The sequence below is a fragment of the Lynx rufus genome, unplaced genomic scaffold (assembly GCF_022079265.1).
Source record: "Lynx rufus isolate CCGP_SWC_20201006 ecotype Redwood Valley unplaced genomic scaffold, mLynRuf1.p SCAF_18, whole genome shotgun sequence".
Lineage (NCBI taxonomy): Eukaryota > Metazoa > Chordata > Mammalia > Carnivora > Felidae > Lynx > Lynx rufus.
Genome location: NW_025814832.1, coordinates 38,812,968 through 38,828,712, shown reverse-complemented (window position 1 = coordinate 38,828,712; position 15,745 = coordinate 38,812,968). Strand labels below are relative to the sequence as shown.

Genomic DNA, 15,745 nt, shown 5'->3' with positions numbered 1-15,745 from the left:
TGTCTTCTTTCTCTGGCCGCCTCTTCTTCCCCTCGCCTAACCTTGAATTATGTTCAACACAGAATGCCTGGTTTCGGAAATCCCGCTTTAAAGGAGGCAAAGGCAAAAAGCTGAACATTGGTGGAGGTGGCCTAGGCTACAGGGAGCGGCCTGGCCTAGGCTCAGAGAACACGGTGAGTCCAGACTACAGTAGTGCCCTTAGGGCTGGTCCTGAGTCCTGGAAGAGGTTATGACTGTCCTCATCTACCTGCGAAAGCCTCTCTGAGTTCAGAACCTTGTCTAGAAGGGAATGTTGTGACTTCTGTTGAAGAAGCACCCATGTGTACGTGGTGACTAGACCTGCTCAGGAAATAGTCTAGATTAGCAGTGGTTTGCAAACTGTGGTCTCTGGCAGCAGCAGTAAACTGCAAACTTGTGCACTATCCCAGGCCTGGTGAGTTAGAAACTCTGGGAGGTGGGGCCCAGCAGTCTGTTGTTACAAGCCCTCCAGCAATGGCCTAGAGCCTGCTGCTGCGAACACAGGGTCACTCTGTAAACTCTACTGTATCTTGTAACTAAACTCAGGAATGCTTCCTACATTCGGTGGGAAATAGCACCAGAGTGAGGTGAGAGCTAGCTTTTCTCACAGAACGGTTAACAAAAGTGTCCCCTCACTGGCTTTCTTAACTTTGATTCCAAACCAAAGTAGAAAGCTGCCAGTCTGTTTCTGGAGCGTTACAGTTAACTCGGTGTCTTTGAGAAGAATCTGCTCCTGTGTCTCAGTAACAATGATGCACAGGACACAGATGCTAGCGATAGCTACCGTTGAGCACTTACTATATGCCAGGGCCAGCCACTGCAGGCCGTCCTGTGTATTAAGTCCACCTTTACATCCACCCAGTGACAGCAAGTACAGATGATAAACCTGAGGCACCCCAAGTTATACTCCAGTAAGTGTTGAAGCGGAGACTCAGACTTAAGAGTGGAACAGTGTATATACTACACGCATACGCTGTATACTGCCTTGTTGCCTCTTTGTCCATAGCATAAAGCTCCACAGAATTATATAAATATCAGGTTTGTGTGCATAAATAGTACATGATCAGCTTTGAACATTATCTGACTTCATTTCTAATATATTAGGGTTAATTCCCCCAAAACAGAATCACTGGGTTAAAAGTCATAAATAAAACATTTTAAAATGATTATTACTGTACCTTTTTCCACAAAATATAAATAAAAATATCCTGTTCCCATTGCAGCGCTCACTTCTGTTTCCAGTATATTGAGGCCCATTCTGTCCTCATGGGTATGCTTGTTTTTTAGGACCGAGGAAATAACAACAATGTAATGAGCAATTATGAGGCCTACAAGCCCTCCACAGGAGCCATGGGAGATCGGCTGACGGCCATGAAAGCAGCTTTCCAGGTCTGGATTTAAACATATAAACAAGCTTTCACTGGTAACTCTTGGGCTGTGATGACGGGCCTAGTCTTTGAGATGATAGCTGGGGCTTATATGCTTGATGCTGGATTTAGAGCCTTCTCACTGCTTTCAGTTTTGAGTATAAACTTAGTGGTAGCTTACGTAGAGGTGTAGGTGTAGAAGCTAGGGAATCTCCTCCTGCTGGTCACTGACCTCCGTCATCCCAAAGCCCAGGACTGTTGTGCTGCAGCAGGGCTGGTGTTCCCTCCCTGCCTCCACAGCCAAAAGTTTGCCTGCCTCTAAGACTGTTGTAATCTGATTGAGAGTAATTGCCATTTTCCAGCTAAGACAAGTTTGATTCTGTAGTTCTTATGAATTCTGAACACGTCTTCTATACTTACTCTTCCAGTTGGCTGGCTAACCAGCTGAGCCTTAATTTATACATTTTATCTGCCCTCAGTGATGTTTCAGTTAGATCCCTAGGTTTATTCGCTCTCATTAATAGAGGAACGTAGAGACCACAGAGTAATGGGGCCATCAGGATGCTCAAATCATCGTGCCAGGATAGCATAGAATTTGTGTACCTTCTATTGCCAAGCTTACCTGTCCAATTTTCTTGAACCCGCTATCTTACCTACTCCTGTTATCTCTCTTTTAGTCACAGTACAAGAGTCACTTTGTTGCTGCCAGCTTAAGCAACCAGAAGGCAGGAAGCTCTGCTGCTGGGGCAAGTGGATGGACTAGTGCAGGGAGCTTGAATTCTGTTCCAACTAATTCAGCCCAACAGGGCCATAACAGTCCAGACAGCCCCATTGCCAGCGCCGCCAAGGGCATCCCAGGCTTTGGCAACACCGGGAACCTCAGCAGTGCTCCAGTGACCTACCCTTCCGCTGGAGCCCAGGGAGTCAACAACACAGCTTCAGGGAATAACAGCCGAGAAGGGCCTGGGGGAGGCAACGGGAAGAGAGAGAGATATACTGAAAACCGGGGTGGCAGCCGCCACAGTCACGGAGAGAGTGGCAATCGGCATGGCGACAGCCCACGTCACGGAGATGGTGGTCGCCATGGAGATGGATACCGCTACCCAGAAAGCGGCAGCCGTCATGCTGATGGTCACCGTCACGGGGAGAACAGACATGGAGGAGGTGGAGGCCGACATGGAGAGAGCCGAGGCGCAAACGATGGTCGGAATGGTGAAAGCAGGAAAGAAGGTTGCAATCGTGAGAGCAAGGTGGACCCCAAGGTGGACAGCAAGATGGACAAGATGGACAGCAAGACAGATAAGACAGCTGACGGTTTTGCTGTCCCCGAGCCACCCAAGCGCAAGAAAAGTCGATGGGACAGTTAGAGGGTATGTGCTGAAGTGTGGAATCAATTGTCTTTAATTTTATTTTTAGAAAGATTTTTGGTAACTAGGTGTCTCAGGGCTGGGTTGGGGCCCACGGTATAAGGACCCCCTGCCCTTAGTGGATAGCTGGAGCTTGGAGACATTACCCTTTCATCTGGATCAGTTTTCAGATGTCTTCTTAGCAAGCTGCTTTGGTCCTTGGAAGCAGCGAGCGCTGGGAACTTCCTTTTGGGCTCTGGGTGAGTTGTCAAGGTCAGTTGGGAATACCTTGGAAGAGAGGGCCTTCTAGGGCACAAAACTCACTCTAGGTTTATATTATATGTAGCGTATATTTTTTACTAAACTGTCACCTTATAAACATCTACAAATAAAATTCCTTTTCTTAGCTGTGTGGCCAGGCAGTCCCTTTTAGGAGTTGGCTTTCGGCAAACCCAACCCACTGAAGTGTTTGTTAGAGATTTGGGGAAGCATTTTGGTGCTTCTAGACTTTGCAGGGAAGGGAGATGTCTGATTCTAAGCGGGAGTCCATGGTCAGGTTCCCCAGCCAGGTTTGTATCCAGTCCTGAGACAGGAAGCAGCAGCTGCCTGCCAGACCCAGAACCTCTGCCCTTCAAGAGGAAAAGATGATCCTGGAAACAAGACTGCTCCAGGTCTGAAGTGTTGCTAAACAAAAACTCTGACAGCTTTTAAAGTGTCTTCTATTTCATTGTATTTTTTTTTTTTTTAACTTGCCACAATGGTAGAAAAATCTTTTGCTGAAATGATTTTGATGATTTTTGTTCTATCTTGTTTATAAAAGGAAAAGAAATATACATCCTTCGAATTTTGTGACTTTGTGAAGGTTTCTTTAAGATGTGCATTCCTTTCTGCTTGCTCTAGTAAATGTTTTACTACTGGGACCTGTGGATTGTTTGTCATTTGTACTTCACAGTGAGTACATACAAAGTAGGATTTATAACAGTGCAGCACATGGTGTGAACACCCAGGTGTCTGAGTTAACGCTTAATGGGAACTAAAATGTCAGGAAAAAAAAGTACCCTGGTTTTTATTTGGATGAATGGAGGAGGATGGGGGAAGACCAGCGATACTGAATATGCCACCCCAACACTAACCTTAAAAAAAGGTATGTGTGTTCAATACCCCCACAGGACGGATCCGAGACCTGCCTTCAGGCAGGAGGACGTCTCCTCACCACGCAGGACCACCTTGAGAGTTCTAGGCACCCCACCTGTGTGTCCACCCGCTGACAGGGATGCAAACGAGACTGTAGCTGGTACCAGGGGGGCCAGAATCACCCCTCTGCGTCCTCACACTGTCTTCTCAGAGGCTCTGCTCACTTCCGTCTGTGTTTTTTCTTCTGCTCTTTCCTTTGTTGTGCTCTTTGGTCCTTCTTCATCCTTGAGTCCACCACTTTGAAATGACCTCTGACCCCAGCTGGCCGGCGCACTTTGCGGCCCACACCTTTTTTGGCTACGACATAGGTGACTTGGCGTTTCTCCCTGCCGAGCCCAGCCTTCTTGTAGAGGCTGTAAATGGAAGGAACAGGTTCAAGGCTTCCTGCTACTTTTCAACCCCACGTACCTTTGTGGGTGATCCCTCTCCCTCACCTCCTAAGCTGAGCCACTTTCTCTCGTTCAGAGATGTCCATGGTGTTCACCACAGCCTCTGCCTTCTTCTTGGTTTGCTCCAGCTTCTTTAGCATCTGTCGGGTGGGGGCGGGGGGGGGAGGGTAGGTGCTCAGTGAGACCTTTTCCCAGCTCCCTTCCCTGCACTCAGGCAGCCCCACTATTTACCCTCCTACCCTCCGTTTCTTTCTGGCTTTGGCCTCAGCAACTTTCTTGATGGGACGCGCATTGATTTCCCGCCAGCGTCTGCGGTAGTGTTCCACCTCCTTCTTGTCAATGGGCAGCTGCCGTACCCTGTGCTGCTTTTCCTCCTGCACAAACCACTCCGGAAGCTCTCCCTCCTCCTCGTTAAACGTATACCTAAGCAGAAAGAGAACAGCAGCCCTGAGGACCCCTCCAGGCTTCCTAAAGCAGAAATCACCCCCTTACCCACCCCCAGGGCCACTTCTCATGACTTTCTGGCCCTCTTACCTGCTGAAGGAATCATCTATGAGGTCTCGTTTAGCCTTTTTGGAAGAAGCAATGATAGCACCTAGGGCAAGGCCTTCAGGGTCTAGTATCCTACGTTTCACTAGAGAGAAAAAGGGACAATGTCAAAGCCTCCTTCCCAACACGGAAACTTCCAATGTTGCCTCCCATTCCATAAGGCGTGGAGCTCACTTGGGTCCTCGATGGGCACAATCTCAAACCCGTCTTCATCTGACTTAGGCCCACGGCTTCGCTTCTTTCCATGCTTTGGTTCCCAACTGCAGAAGGGGGACAATCATGTACTGTTCTGCCATTCCCCAGACCCGCTCCTGCCTCACGCCTCAACCACGCTTCCTATTTAAGACTTGAACTTCCAAAAACCCCCTCCCAGGCCATACCGCACACCACTTAAATCAGAACCGTTGGTACTTCTTAAAACTCACGGTCTACAGCCAAAGCTGAAAACCCCGAATGTGGAGAAACGGTCACAACCACTGCTTTTTCATCCCTTCTCCCGTCACCTGCAGGCACTCACCTCTCCCCATCCTCGCTGCTGCTGCTGTCGCTGTCTGAGCTGCCATCTCTTTCTTCCCCACCAGGCCCACTGGCGGCCTCTGCCTCTGACGGAGCCCCTGCCCCTGCTGGATCCTTCTCCTGGCACGGGGGAGGTTTTTCCTCGGTCTTCAAACTGGAAGGAGGTGGCAGCTGCTGCCGCCCCTTCCGACGGCTCTCATACAACAGCTGCGCTTGACTGATCTCCAGGGCCTCATCCGCATCATCCTCAAGCCCACTGAAGCCATCCTGTGATTGAGAAGGGGAATATTCAAGCCGCCTTTCTCCCAGGGAATGCTCATTCCCTATCTTTCTGGGCTGCCAACCTCTTCTTACCTTAGAGAACCACAGACTGGCTTGTTCTTCCCGCAGTACCGTCCTTTCCTCCAGTGGTACCAGCAGCGGATTCTCCTCCTCTTCCTCTTTGTCACCATCTTCTACTTCAGCAAATCGTACACTGCAGACCCAAGGAGGATGGGTGGAGGATGGGTGCCCCGGAGGACCTGCTCCCTGACACCCTCTGGCAATCCCTACGACCAGCTGTGCTTCAAAACTCACACTGAGGGGGTCAGTACTCCCTCCTGCACGCGCACCGCCGCCCTTACCGCTTTTGGTCCTTTAGACGCGGAGATCCGCCAACTCCCGCCAGCTCCTCTGGATCCAAGTCACTGTCCAGAGATGTGTCGTCATCCTCGACATCTGATACATAGATGTCATCCCTTGGCACATCAGACAGAAATGTGTCCGCAGCACTCATATCCCCTTGTGTTACCTCCTCTAACAACTAGAGTTTGACAGAAACAAAGAGATCAAGGGTACTCCTAAGGAACATACTACTGCTTCCCTCCGCCCGGCTGTGTTATCAGCAGAGCTTGAAAATACGCTGTGGCAAATACAGAGAAGTGACAGGACTAAATGTTTCACACCTCCCGTTCTAGACCAGGCCACTATCCCACGCGCTGTCTTCCAATAGTACCAGAAATAAATTTTAAAAAACACCCCAAAGCCTATATATAACATCAAATGTTAAAACAGTCTGAAACGCTGGTTATTCTTTAAAAATTACTCTCAGAAAGCACATCGCCTTCTGAAAATAAATCTACGAGTTTTGTTTCCACGGAATAAAAGAGCCCAGGCAACATACATCTAACAAGAATGATTTCAGTTACAAACTCAACCTCAAAATCCATTTTCCTAATAACAAAGCTAGCTGTTCTTGCGAGCTTACCACATTAGCAGTGATTATACCTAAACCCTCTTTCGATTCGTCCCCAAAACCCTGGTCAGTAGGTTCTATTATTCTTTCACAGATAAGGAAACTAAGGCAAAGAACTACTCTGGCAGTCTGCTCCAGAACCACCATGCTCTCTCCCTCCTGCACTTGTACCAAAGATGACCTGGTTTCCCTTCCCACAAGGGCCACAAAAGTTCACTGTGCTTGTTGATGCTGCTTTTATGATGGAAAAGCAGGTTCTCCAGTATTTGGCAGAAAGCACCAACCTAGCAGCCTATGGCGTCAAGGTGCTAACTTGGTCTTGGTGAACGGAAGAAGGCTGCCCTCTCCGAAGGAAACCATCATGCGTCCTGGCATCCCAGTTACCCTGGCTGCATCTACTAGCACCTAAGCTTACTGCAAAGAGTGTCTCTTAGTTCTAATATTCTAGTTCTATGAGAATAAATGCACATCCTACTCATAAACGTTCCTGAGCTTATCATTTTAAAAGTCCTTAAACGTTACTTATTTTTTTTTTTATCGTGCAAGCAGGGGAGGGGCAGAGAGACAGAGAATGTGAAGTGGGCTCTGAGCTGTCAGCACAGAGCCTGATGTGGGGCTCAAACTCACAAAGCCCAAGATCATGACCTGAGCCCAAGTTGGACGCTCAACCGACCGAGCCACCCAGGTGCCCCTAATCTCGTCATTTTAGTCGTATGTTTCTTCCTGGCTTTTCAGGCACAAAGCTCTGGGTTCTTTCCCCCGTCTCCTCTCCCCAAAAATGAGGCCCCTCTCATTTTATGGGTGAACACAGCAAACGTGAGCCATGAACATTCAGCACACTTAAAACGGACATTCAGTGCCCCCCACGTCCAAATACCTAATGAGATCATTCGGTCTCCTCAGTGTGCCCTAAACCCCACCCTCACCTGGTGACCCCGGATGGTGCGCAGGGAGAACATGCCAGTCTCCCCCTCATCTGCAATAGAAACCCCAGGAAGGTCCATCTTCAGCTCCACACGCTCCCGCTGTTTTCTCTGCTCACGCAGCAGCTTCCTTTTCTTCCTGAGGGGACGGACAATTGAGGAATCCTGCCTGCCCAGCTCTAAAGGTTCCCCATCTGTGCCTTCACCCCCTCCTCCAGCTTCACACACCGAGGCGCTCCGCAGCGGGGCGCCCCAAACGCCTCCCCACTCCCCTCACCTCTTTAATTCCGCCACCTCCTGGGCCTTCATCTCAGCCAGGGTCCAGTCGAGTTGCTCCTCCTCTTCTTCCTCCTTCGAGGGCTGCCGCACGGTCCCGGCTGTTGACTCTTCATCAGCCTCCTCCTCTTCCTCTCCCGAGCTGAGACTGACCACGGGGTCCAAGCACTTATTTTCTCAACACACTTCCCCACCAACTTTGCTTATTTTCTCAACACGCTTCCCCACCAACACACAGTCAACACCTACCCTGGTCTAATTCCCTCCTCACCTGATGTCCATTGCCTTCGCCTGCTCTTTCAGCTTCTTGGCCACGTGCCGCCGAAGCTTCGTTCTCCAGTTCAGTAGGGACCTGCCCCAGAAATACCGTTACTGACCCTGCCGTTTCCCTCTTCGTCCCTGCCCCCTTTTTAGCCCCGCCCTCCCAATCTCTAGCACAGCAGCATCCTGTTCCCAGAAATCCGATGCTAGCTGAATTCCTCAAATGCCTTGAGGAAGAAACCGCTGCTGCGTCTTCAAAGGCCTTTCCCTGCCTTTGGGGCTCCTGGCACCTATGCCCGCCCCTGCCACACACCTAAGTTCCTTGCGCCCTAGCACTTTGATGTCCTGACAGCAGGCCCGCACATCCTCAGTGGTGGCTGGATGCTGTGCCAACTCTTCATCATCTAGCAAGATCTGTTTGGGAGTAAGGAAAGGAATCGGGTGATTTGGGGCTCACGTTTCTGAGGCTTCCTTCCACCCCTCAAATCTCAGGACTCACTTCGCTGGCTTTGGAGAGGAAGTCAACAGGGTTGGCAGCTCGGAGAAAGTCGGTGACTGAAGTTCGGTGATAAAGGGTGAGGTCGCCCTCAGCATAGCCTTCAGCCTTAGGGAGGGAAATAAAGAAAGTTAAAAAGGCCCTTCTAAGCTGTCTATAAGAACCACCAGGCCCAACCTCCCCTGAGTTCCAGAACCTGAGAGTGGTCCCATTCCCCAAACACACCTTTGGCTTCTTCTTAGTCACCAATTCGGTAACAGTCTTGGCCTGAACTTCAATCTCCTTGAAGGCAAATTTGGGGTCAAAGAATTTACTGTCAACCTTGTCAGGAGCCAGGAATCCTAAGACGATACGATATATAAGCAAGTGTGCTTTGGCAGCTAAGAAACCGAGTCACGAGAACAAAAATGCGATGCCCACCCTGGCAGACTACAAAGATCTCCGCAGATTCATGGCGGGAGGCTTGGGGCTTAGTGGCCTGGACACGGCGAAAGAGCTGCTGGAAGATCCACAGTAGGGGCTGATAGTCACGAGAGCGAAAAACCTTTGTGATAAAGCAGCCACCGCGGGCCAGAAAATCACAAGCCAAACGCAGAGCCATCAGTGTCAAGTGGGCTGTGGGAAAGAGACAATTAGCTGAGGACCTCTGCAGCCTGAGAGGGCTTGCCCACCTCCACTCTCCTCTCCAGGCCCCCCACTCTTGGCACCTTGTGAATAGGCATCGTGGACCCAGCTAGCCCCAACGTTGGGGGCCCCATCATTGAGCACAACATCAACTTTCCAGGTCTTCAGCTCCTTCTTCAGGGCCTACAGAGAAGAAGAGGGACTAGAGCAACAGGAACACAGAAATGGCTATGAACGGGGTCTCTGGTCCAGTGATTTGTCTACCCAGTCACTTGCTGAATGCCCACAATGGGCCCAATACTGTGCCAGGCACAGGAGACACAATGATAAAAATATATAATAGTAACATAATAACAACAACAACAACACATCTTCAAGGGAGTTACATTCTACTAGGAAGCCTACTGGAAAAGAGTTCAATGATATCTCTGCACTTCCAATTCTAAACACCTCATTCCTGATTAAAATAAAACCTGCAGTGGAGACTAAGCATATCACGAGCCTTGTCATACAGAATGTGCAGACACCGCTCAAGGCATGTTACACAGAAAAAAGCTTGCGTTCAGGGGATCTGGGTAGTGAGAAGTCAGATGTGGCTGTGTGCATGTAAACCAGAAAGAGAGAGAGAGAGAGAGACAGAGAGATTCCTATTACCTGCCTACAGCGTTCTGTTGTGATGTCCTCCTGGAGTGTCACCACATTGGGAAGAGGCTTGATTGGAACCAGGTCCACTCCTGGAAGAAATCAGGTCAGAGAATTCCAAAAGCCTGCCTCAAGCAGGGAGAAAGAAAACGGAGAACACAATCAGTATCTCACACTCCCACCCCTTTAAACCCTCAGGAGGGCCACCTGTTACTCACCCACAATAAGGCTGGATACAGGCATAAACTTAGCAGCCACCTGCAACCTATTAAAGAATAATAACGATTGGGGCGCCTGGATGGCGCAGTCGGTTAAGCGACCGACTTCAGCTCAGGTCACGATCTTGCGGTCCGTGAGTTCGAGCCCCGCGTCGGGCTCTGGGCTGATGGCTCAGAGCCTGGAGCCTGCTTCCGATTCTGTGTCTCCTCTCTCTCTGCCCCTCCCCCCTTCATGCTCTGTCTCTGTCTCAAAAATAAATAAACGTTAAAAAAAATTTAATAAAAAAAAGAATAATAACGATTAAAATAATCCAAGACCGTTCCTTTTCCTCTCTTGACAATGTGAACTCTCACCATGTGTATTAGAACCGCTATCAGGTGCACTGGCCAGAGCATGTAAAATACACGTTTCAAACCTCTTCTCTGCGACCTACGTCTACAATAGAGAAGTTTGAGACTGATATTGTTACCGCATTCCTCCCTCCCCCAATGCAACTCTCAGTCATCCAAGGCCGGAAACCAAGGAACAGCCATGAAGAGCCACAGGTACCGGCTGTTACGCACCATCCCCCTGGCGCAGCACACAGGTCCAGCAAGGCTCGGGCTTTCTGCAGGAACTGAAAGCGGCGATTTAACTGGATCAGCTTGAAAGCAGAGCGGGAGCGGTAACCTGGGGGCACCGACAAAACGTTAAACTCGGCGGGGCGTTTTCCCAGGAGTTCTGCGGTCTCACAACCCACCACCCCGTCTTCTAAATTCAAACTCAATATTCGGAAAGGGGCGAATCGAAAAGGTCATTCGTTCGCTCTCTCCCTTGGTGGCAACGGCGCGGGCCTTGACTCACCGGTCTCCTTCGCCAGATGATAGAACTTGTCCCTCCGGCTCTTCCCGACTTTGCCTTTCTTGCCCATGGTGGAACGGGGTGTGTGGGAGTAGTGTCACTCAATCTGGAAACAAGGTAGAAATCGAAAACCCTCTTCCCGAAGCGCTATAGTCCACTTCGGTGCGACAAACACCTACCCCCACCACCTTTTTCACTACTCGGGTAGTGGCACACGTGGGCAGCACACGTATTCCGCTTCCGCTTGCGTCGCTTGCGTCCCCGGCTCCAAGTGTCCGCCATTTTGAGCGTGGCCTCAAGTACTGTAAGTTGGAAGTTGGGGCCAGAGGAACAGATTACCTGAATTAAAACTGAGTTCCTAGGGAGCAAAATTTAGGAATTCTGTGGCCTCTTCATCCCTTTCCAAAGCGCCTGACCTCGCGTAGCCACCTTCCCATCATGGCCTCTGTTTTTGTAAACTTCTCGCCGCACAACCCGCCCATTGACCCGGAACTCTTCTCTGCCAGGGTTGTCGGGCCCCTAACCCCTGCTTCTGCGCCTGCGCGCCAAGGCGGCTCAGATGCCGGCCGTCTCTGCGGGAGAGGGAAGATGGCGCTTGACGGACCGGAGCAGGTATGGCGGCTGCGGCGGCCGGGCGGGGACTGGGGGCTCGATGCGAAGAAGGCGTGATCCGAGGTGGACTGCCAGCTGGGGGCAAGAGGGTCGGGTGAGTCGGGGTTGGGCGGACCAATCCAGAGGGGGCCCTGCCTGGGACTGGATCTGCTGTGTCAGTGCCGCCCCCGGCGGGTAAGGGCCGGGAGAGGAAGACAAGACCCCGTGGAAGCCAGAGTGGGTGAGGGGAAGGGTGGGAACGGAAACCGGCCCGTCCGCGAGTCGCAGGAGGCAGGGCCCCCGATCCTCCTGGTGACTCCGCTTGTAAGTAATGATACCTCGGGTTTCTAAAGCGCTTGATTCGTTACAAAGCACTCCCGTGTATGTTGTCTCTTGATCCTCCTGAAAGTCTTATGAGGTAGGCGGCATTCTTATTCTGCTTTTAGTTTAGTCATGGGGAGTGGAGGGTTCTAAAGAGATGGACTGAGAAATTCGAACCCAAATCATTCCTCCAAAGTCCGGGCTGGAAATGGGATTTTCCCTTGGATTTTTAGCCTGATTTTTAATAATTACACTGTGTCTTCAGATGGAGCTGGAAGAGGGAAAAGCAGGCAGTGGACTCCGCCAATATTATCTGTCCAAGATTGAAGAATTGCAGGTGAGGACGGACTCCAGAGGTCCAGAGGCATCCCCCTTCTAGGTAGAAAGGGGATGAAGGATTGATGGAGCATGTGTCTACCAATCCATATTATTCCCCTGCGGGCGCAGTGGAAGAAATAACTAGTCAACCATAACAAGTATACAAGTTGTCTCTGGTTTCTCTTCACTCCCACCCCTTTGAAAGTAATCAATATTCAGTTTATTATACATCGTGAAGAGTCAAATTTTAAGCTAAAAGGTTCCTTTTAGCCAAAGATCGTTCTTTTTAGAAGAAGCCTGAACGAGTGGGTTTCTTATGTAAGAGAAGACGTAAGCTCAGAAAAGATTTAGCACACTGGGGTTGGGGCAGGGTGAGAGGAGGAGGGCAGACAGTTGCCCAGTCTGTATAATGCTGATTCCATGGGACTGAATGAAAATTGGGCAACCCAGAGTTCTAGCCTACAGATCGAGCAAGAACTACAGCAATAAGGAAATTATTGAAGGATAATATTGAAGGAAAATGTTGAAGGACAACCACAAGGACAATTTCTGAACTCTTGGTACTTTTGCAGCTATCAGGTTTATCATTTTTGAAGTGCTTTTACAGGTGATTTCGTTTGTTCTTCATGATGGTCCTGAAAAGAGGCAGGATAGGTGATGTTATCCATGTGTACTTACAGTTTGGTAACAGACCTTTTAAATGGCTTTCCTTAGCCTTATCTACCTATTAATTGGCAGCAGTGGGGTTAGAATTTAGCCTTCTGACCCAATGATCTTTTCACTCTACCATGTAATTGACCCATGAGAAATTAACTATGACAGCCAGCTGTAACATTTCTCCATTAGGGCTTATTATTCCTGGACCAGCATTAGGACAACTAGCCTGTTTTGAGGCCTGCCCTTGGTCCCAGGGGGGAATCTTGGAAGAAAGGATAGCGTCATTAGGATCATGTTAGACAATCTGTAACGTTCAGGTGCCTTGTACTCTTCTGTCACTCAGCTCATACTAGCCTTGAGGATCTTGGCCAAGAGTTGAATCTTCTAATATTTTCTGTTCTATGTTTCTTATCCTCCACAGCTGATTGTGAATGACAAGAGCCAGAATCTCCGGAGGCTGCAGGCACAGAGGAATGAGCTCAATGCGAAAGGTGAGGAGGAAAAGATGGGCATTTTGTCCGAGGTCTGATTGTTCAGATTTCCCTAAATTGAGACTTCACATTTGGTGCTTATTGTTTTCTCCTAGAGTCCAAGGTCATGCTTTGCACTGTTATATGGTTGTTCATGCGCATGCCTCTCCTGAGCTCCATTGTAACTCCCTTGAAGACCTAAGTTTTGACTTTCTTTTTGTGGTCTTTCTTCCAAAACTTTAAAATGGTGCTTAATTCACACATATTGAATTGACTCACGGGAGAGGGGACACCAAGGCAGCTGAGTGACCCCTGACTCTTTCCCATCCAGTTCGCCTACTGCGGGAAGAGCTACAGCTGCTGCAGGAACAGGGCTCCTATGTAGGGGAAGTAGTCCGGGCCATGGATAAGAAGAAAGTGTTGGTTAAGGTAAAGGCACCATGGCCCCCAGGAAGCAGCCCAATGCCCAGGGCGTTCCCATACCTTTGTGTGTAGCCTTGCCGGGACACCTGTTACTGTTCTTTTAGGACTCCTAGGTCTTCCTGGGCAAGGTGGGTGGTTTACTGGCCGTCAGGAAAGGTCACGAGCCCTCGTTTCTTTAGGTGCATCCCGAAGGCAAGTTTGTCGTAGATGTGGACAAGAACATCGACATCAACGATGTGAGTGTGGCGTGTGGGGGTTTGGGGTCAGCTCTCCCCACGACACTTGCTGACGTCTCTCCTCCCGCCCAGGTGACACCCAATTGCCGAGTGGCTCTAAGAAACGACAGCTACACTCTGCACAAGATATTGCCCAACAAGGTAGACCCCCTGGTGTCACTGATGATGGTGGAGAAAGTGCCAGATTCAACCTATGAGATGATCGGTGGACTGGACAAGCAGATAAAGGAGATCAAAGAAGTGATCGAGCTGCCTGTCAAGCATCCTGAGCTCTTTGAAGCGCTGGGCATTGCACAGCCCAAGGTGAGAAGCAAGGCTTCTGTGGGAGGGCCCTGCTGTTACTGTTCGTCCTGTCCCGGCCAGAGTGAGCACAGGGCTCAGGACAGACTGGACCCCACTTAAGCTGGCCCTCCCCGTGGAAGAGGGGCTGGGGGAGAGGGCTGCCGCAGCAGCACTGAGGTGGTTCAGAAAGAGGCTTTATGAGGGACCTTGGCATTCGGTACTTACGCTCCTAGCATCTCGTGTGAGACCTAGCCCAGAGCGAGCGCTCAGGAAATGTTCACGGAGTGTGGTGTGGGCGCTGGCTTCTGCCCTGAGTTCTCCCGTTTCTCTCTAGGGGGTGCTGCTATATGGGCCCCCAGGCACTGGGAAGACACTGTTGGCCCGGGCTGTGGCTCATCATACAGACTGTACCTTTATTCGTGTCTCTGGCTCTGAATTGGTACAGAAATTCATCGGGGAAGGTAACTGACTAGACACCTGAAAACGAAGAAGCGAGTGGGGGGAAGTGAGGGTAGGGGACTCATTGCCTCCTTAACGCCCGCCTGGCCTCTGCACAGGGGCAAGAATGGTGAGGGAGCTGTTTGTCATGGCACGAGAACATGCTCCTTCTATCATCTTCATGGATGAAATCGACTCCATTGGCTCCTCACGGCTGGAGGGGGGTTCCGGAGGGGACAGTGAGGTGCAGCGCACAATGCTGGAGCTGCTCAACCAGCTGGATGGCTTTGAGGCCACCAAGAATATCAAGGTGAGGTGGTGTCCAAGGAAAGGCCCTGGGTGAGGTGAGCCCGAGGGAGGGCTTGGTTGATGCCACCACGCCGCTTTCTCCACTCAGGTTATCATGGCTACTAACAGGATTGACATCCTGGACTCGGCGCTGCTCCGCCCTGGGCGCATCGACAGGAAAATTGAATTCCCACCCCCCAATGAAGAGGTTTGTGACGGGCAGCGCCGGGAGCGGCTCCGGCTGTGGGGGGGAGGCCACGGGGCTCAGCCTTTTCCTCTCTCTTCTCTAGGCCCGGCTGGACATTTTGAAGATTCATTCTCGGAAAATGAACCTGACCCGGGGGATCAACCTGCGGAAGATTGCTGAGCTCATGCCTGGAGCGTCAGGGGCTGAAGTAAAGGTAATCGGAGAGCCCGAGTTGAAAGGGGCAGAGGCAGAAAGGTCCGAGTTCGAGGGCAGACGGCAACAGTGCCTGGCTTCCTTTCTCTGCTCAGGGCGTGTGCACCGAAGCCGGCATGTATGCCCTGCGGGAGCGGCGAGTCCACGTCACGCAGGAGGACTTTGAGATGGCAGTGGCCAAGGTACAGGCCTCTACCTTCCGGCCTTTGTGGACGGGGTCTCTGGAGCAGTGGGAAGAGAGCGTGTGTCGGCTCAGTTTGTAACCTAATGCTTTCTCCCTCCAGGTCATGCAGAAGGACAGCGAGAAGAACATGTCTATCAAGAAGCTATGGAAGTGAAGCGGTGGTCTTTTGTGTGGCTCCTTCAAATAAAGCTCTGCGGGACAAGCTCTTAAGGACTTTGGTCTGTTAATGCGTGGCCACACCGT

At 50.5% G+C, this 15,745-nt stretch overlaps 3 protein-coding genes across 6 annotated transcripts in view; 2 read left to right on the top strand and 1 right to left on the bottom strand.

The window, feature by feature from the left end:
• DDX42 (DEAD-box helicase 42) overlaps window positions 1-3,651 on the top strand; it is a 38,797-nt gene extending 35,146 nt beyond the window's left edge. For both annotated transcript variants that reach the window (XM_047081625.1, XM_047081626.1), the window contains 3 exons: window positions 63-173; window positions 1,306-1,407; window positions 2,063-3,651. In XM_047081625.1, the coding sequence (XP_046937581.1) occupies window positions 63-173; window positions 1,306-1,407; window positions 2,063-2,752 (903 nt within the window). In that variant the 3' untranslated portion in view covers window positions 2,753-3,651. The remainder of the gene's footprint in view (window positions 1-62; window positions 174-1,305; window positions 1,408-2,062) is intronic.
• A 119-nt stretch (window positions 3,652-3,770) lies between these two features.
• On the bottom strand, window positions 3,771-11,305 carry FTSJ3 (FtsJ RNA 2'-O-methyltransferase 3). 2 transcript variants are annotated; one of them, XM_047081628.1, is made up of 21 exons: window positions 11,234-11,305; window positions 10,898-11,000; window positions 10,618-10,723; window positions 10,054-10,100; window positions 9,848-9,927; window positions 9,277-9,376; window positions 8,990-9,184; window positions 8,795-8,910; window positions 8,573-8,677; window positions 8,387-8,487; window positions 8,084-8,164; window positions 7,814-7,960; window positions 7,540-7,675; window positions 6,003-6,181; window positions 5,734-5,854; window positions 5,381-5,646; window positions 5,038-5,123; window positions 4,849-4,948; window positions 4,554-4,737; window positions 4,360-4,454; window positions 3,771-4,278 (listed from the first exon to the last, which is right to left on the bottom strand). In XM_047081628.1, exons 2-21 carry the CDS (start codon window positions 10,962-10,964, stop codon window positions 4,086-4,088), a joined length of 2,505 nt encoding a protein of 834 aa, XP_046937584.1. In that variant the 5' UTR covers window positions 10,965-11,000; window positions 11,234-11,305; the 3' UTR covers window positions 3,771-4,085. The 2 variants fall into 2 exon arrangements, with proteins under 2 accessions (XP_046937584.1, XP_046937583.1); XM_047081627.1 differs by lacking the exon at window positions 11,234-11,305 and having other exon boundaries at window positions 10,898-11,084.
• A 101-nt stretch (window positions 11,306-11,406) lies between these two features.
• On the top strand, window positions 11,407-15,712 carry PSMC5 (proteasome 26S subunit, ATPase 5). Of its 2 annotated transcripts, none has more exons than XM_047081633.1 (12): window positions 11,407-11,506; window positions 12,072-12,143; window positions 13,203-13,272; window positions 13,583-13,680; window positions 13,854-13,910; window positions 13,983-14,213; window positions 14,527-14,653; window positions 14,750-14,940; window positions 15,028-15,126; window positions 15,209-15,319; window positions 15,414-15,500; window positions 15,603-15,712. In XM_047081633.1, the coding sequence occupies exons 1-12, from the start codon at window positions 11,483-11,485 to the stop codon at window positions 15,654-15,656; spliced, it is 1,221 nt and encodes a 406-aa protein (XP_046937589.1). In that variant the 5' UTR covers window positions 11,407-11,482; the 3' UTR covers window positions 15,657-15,712. The 2 variants fall into 2 exon arrangements, with proteins under 2 accessions (XP_046937589.1, XP_046937590.1); XM_047081634.1 differs by lacking the exon at window positions 11,407-11,506 and adding an exon at window positions 11,508-11,600.
• Window positions 15,713-15,745: the final 33 nt, after the last annotated feature.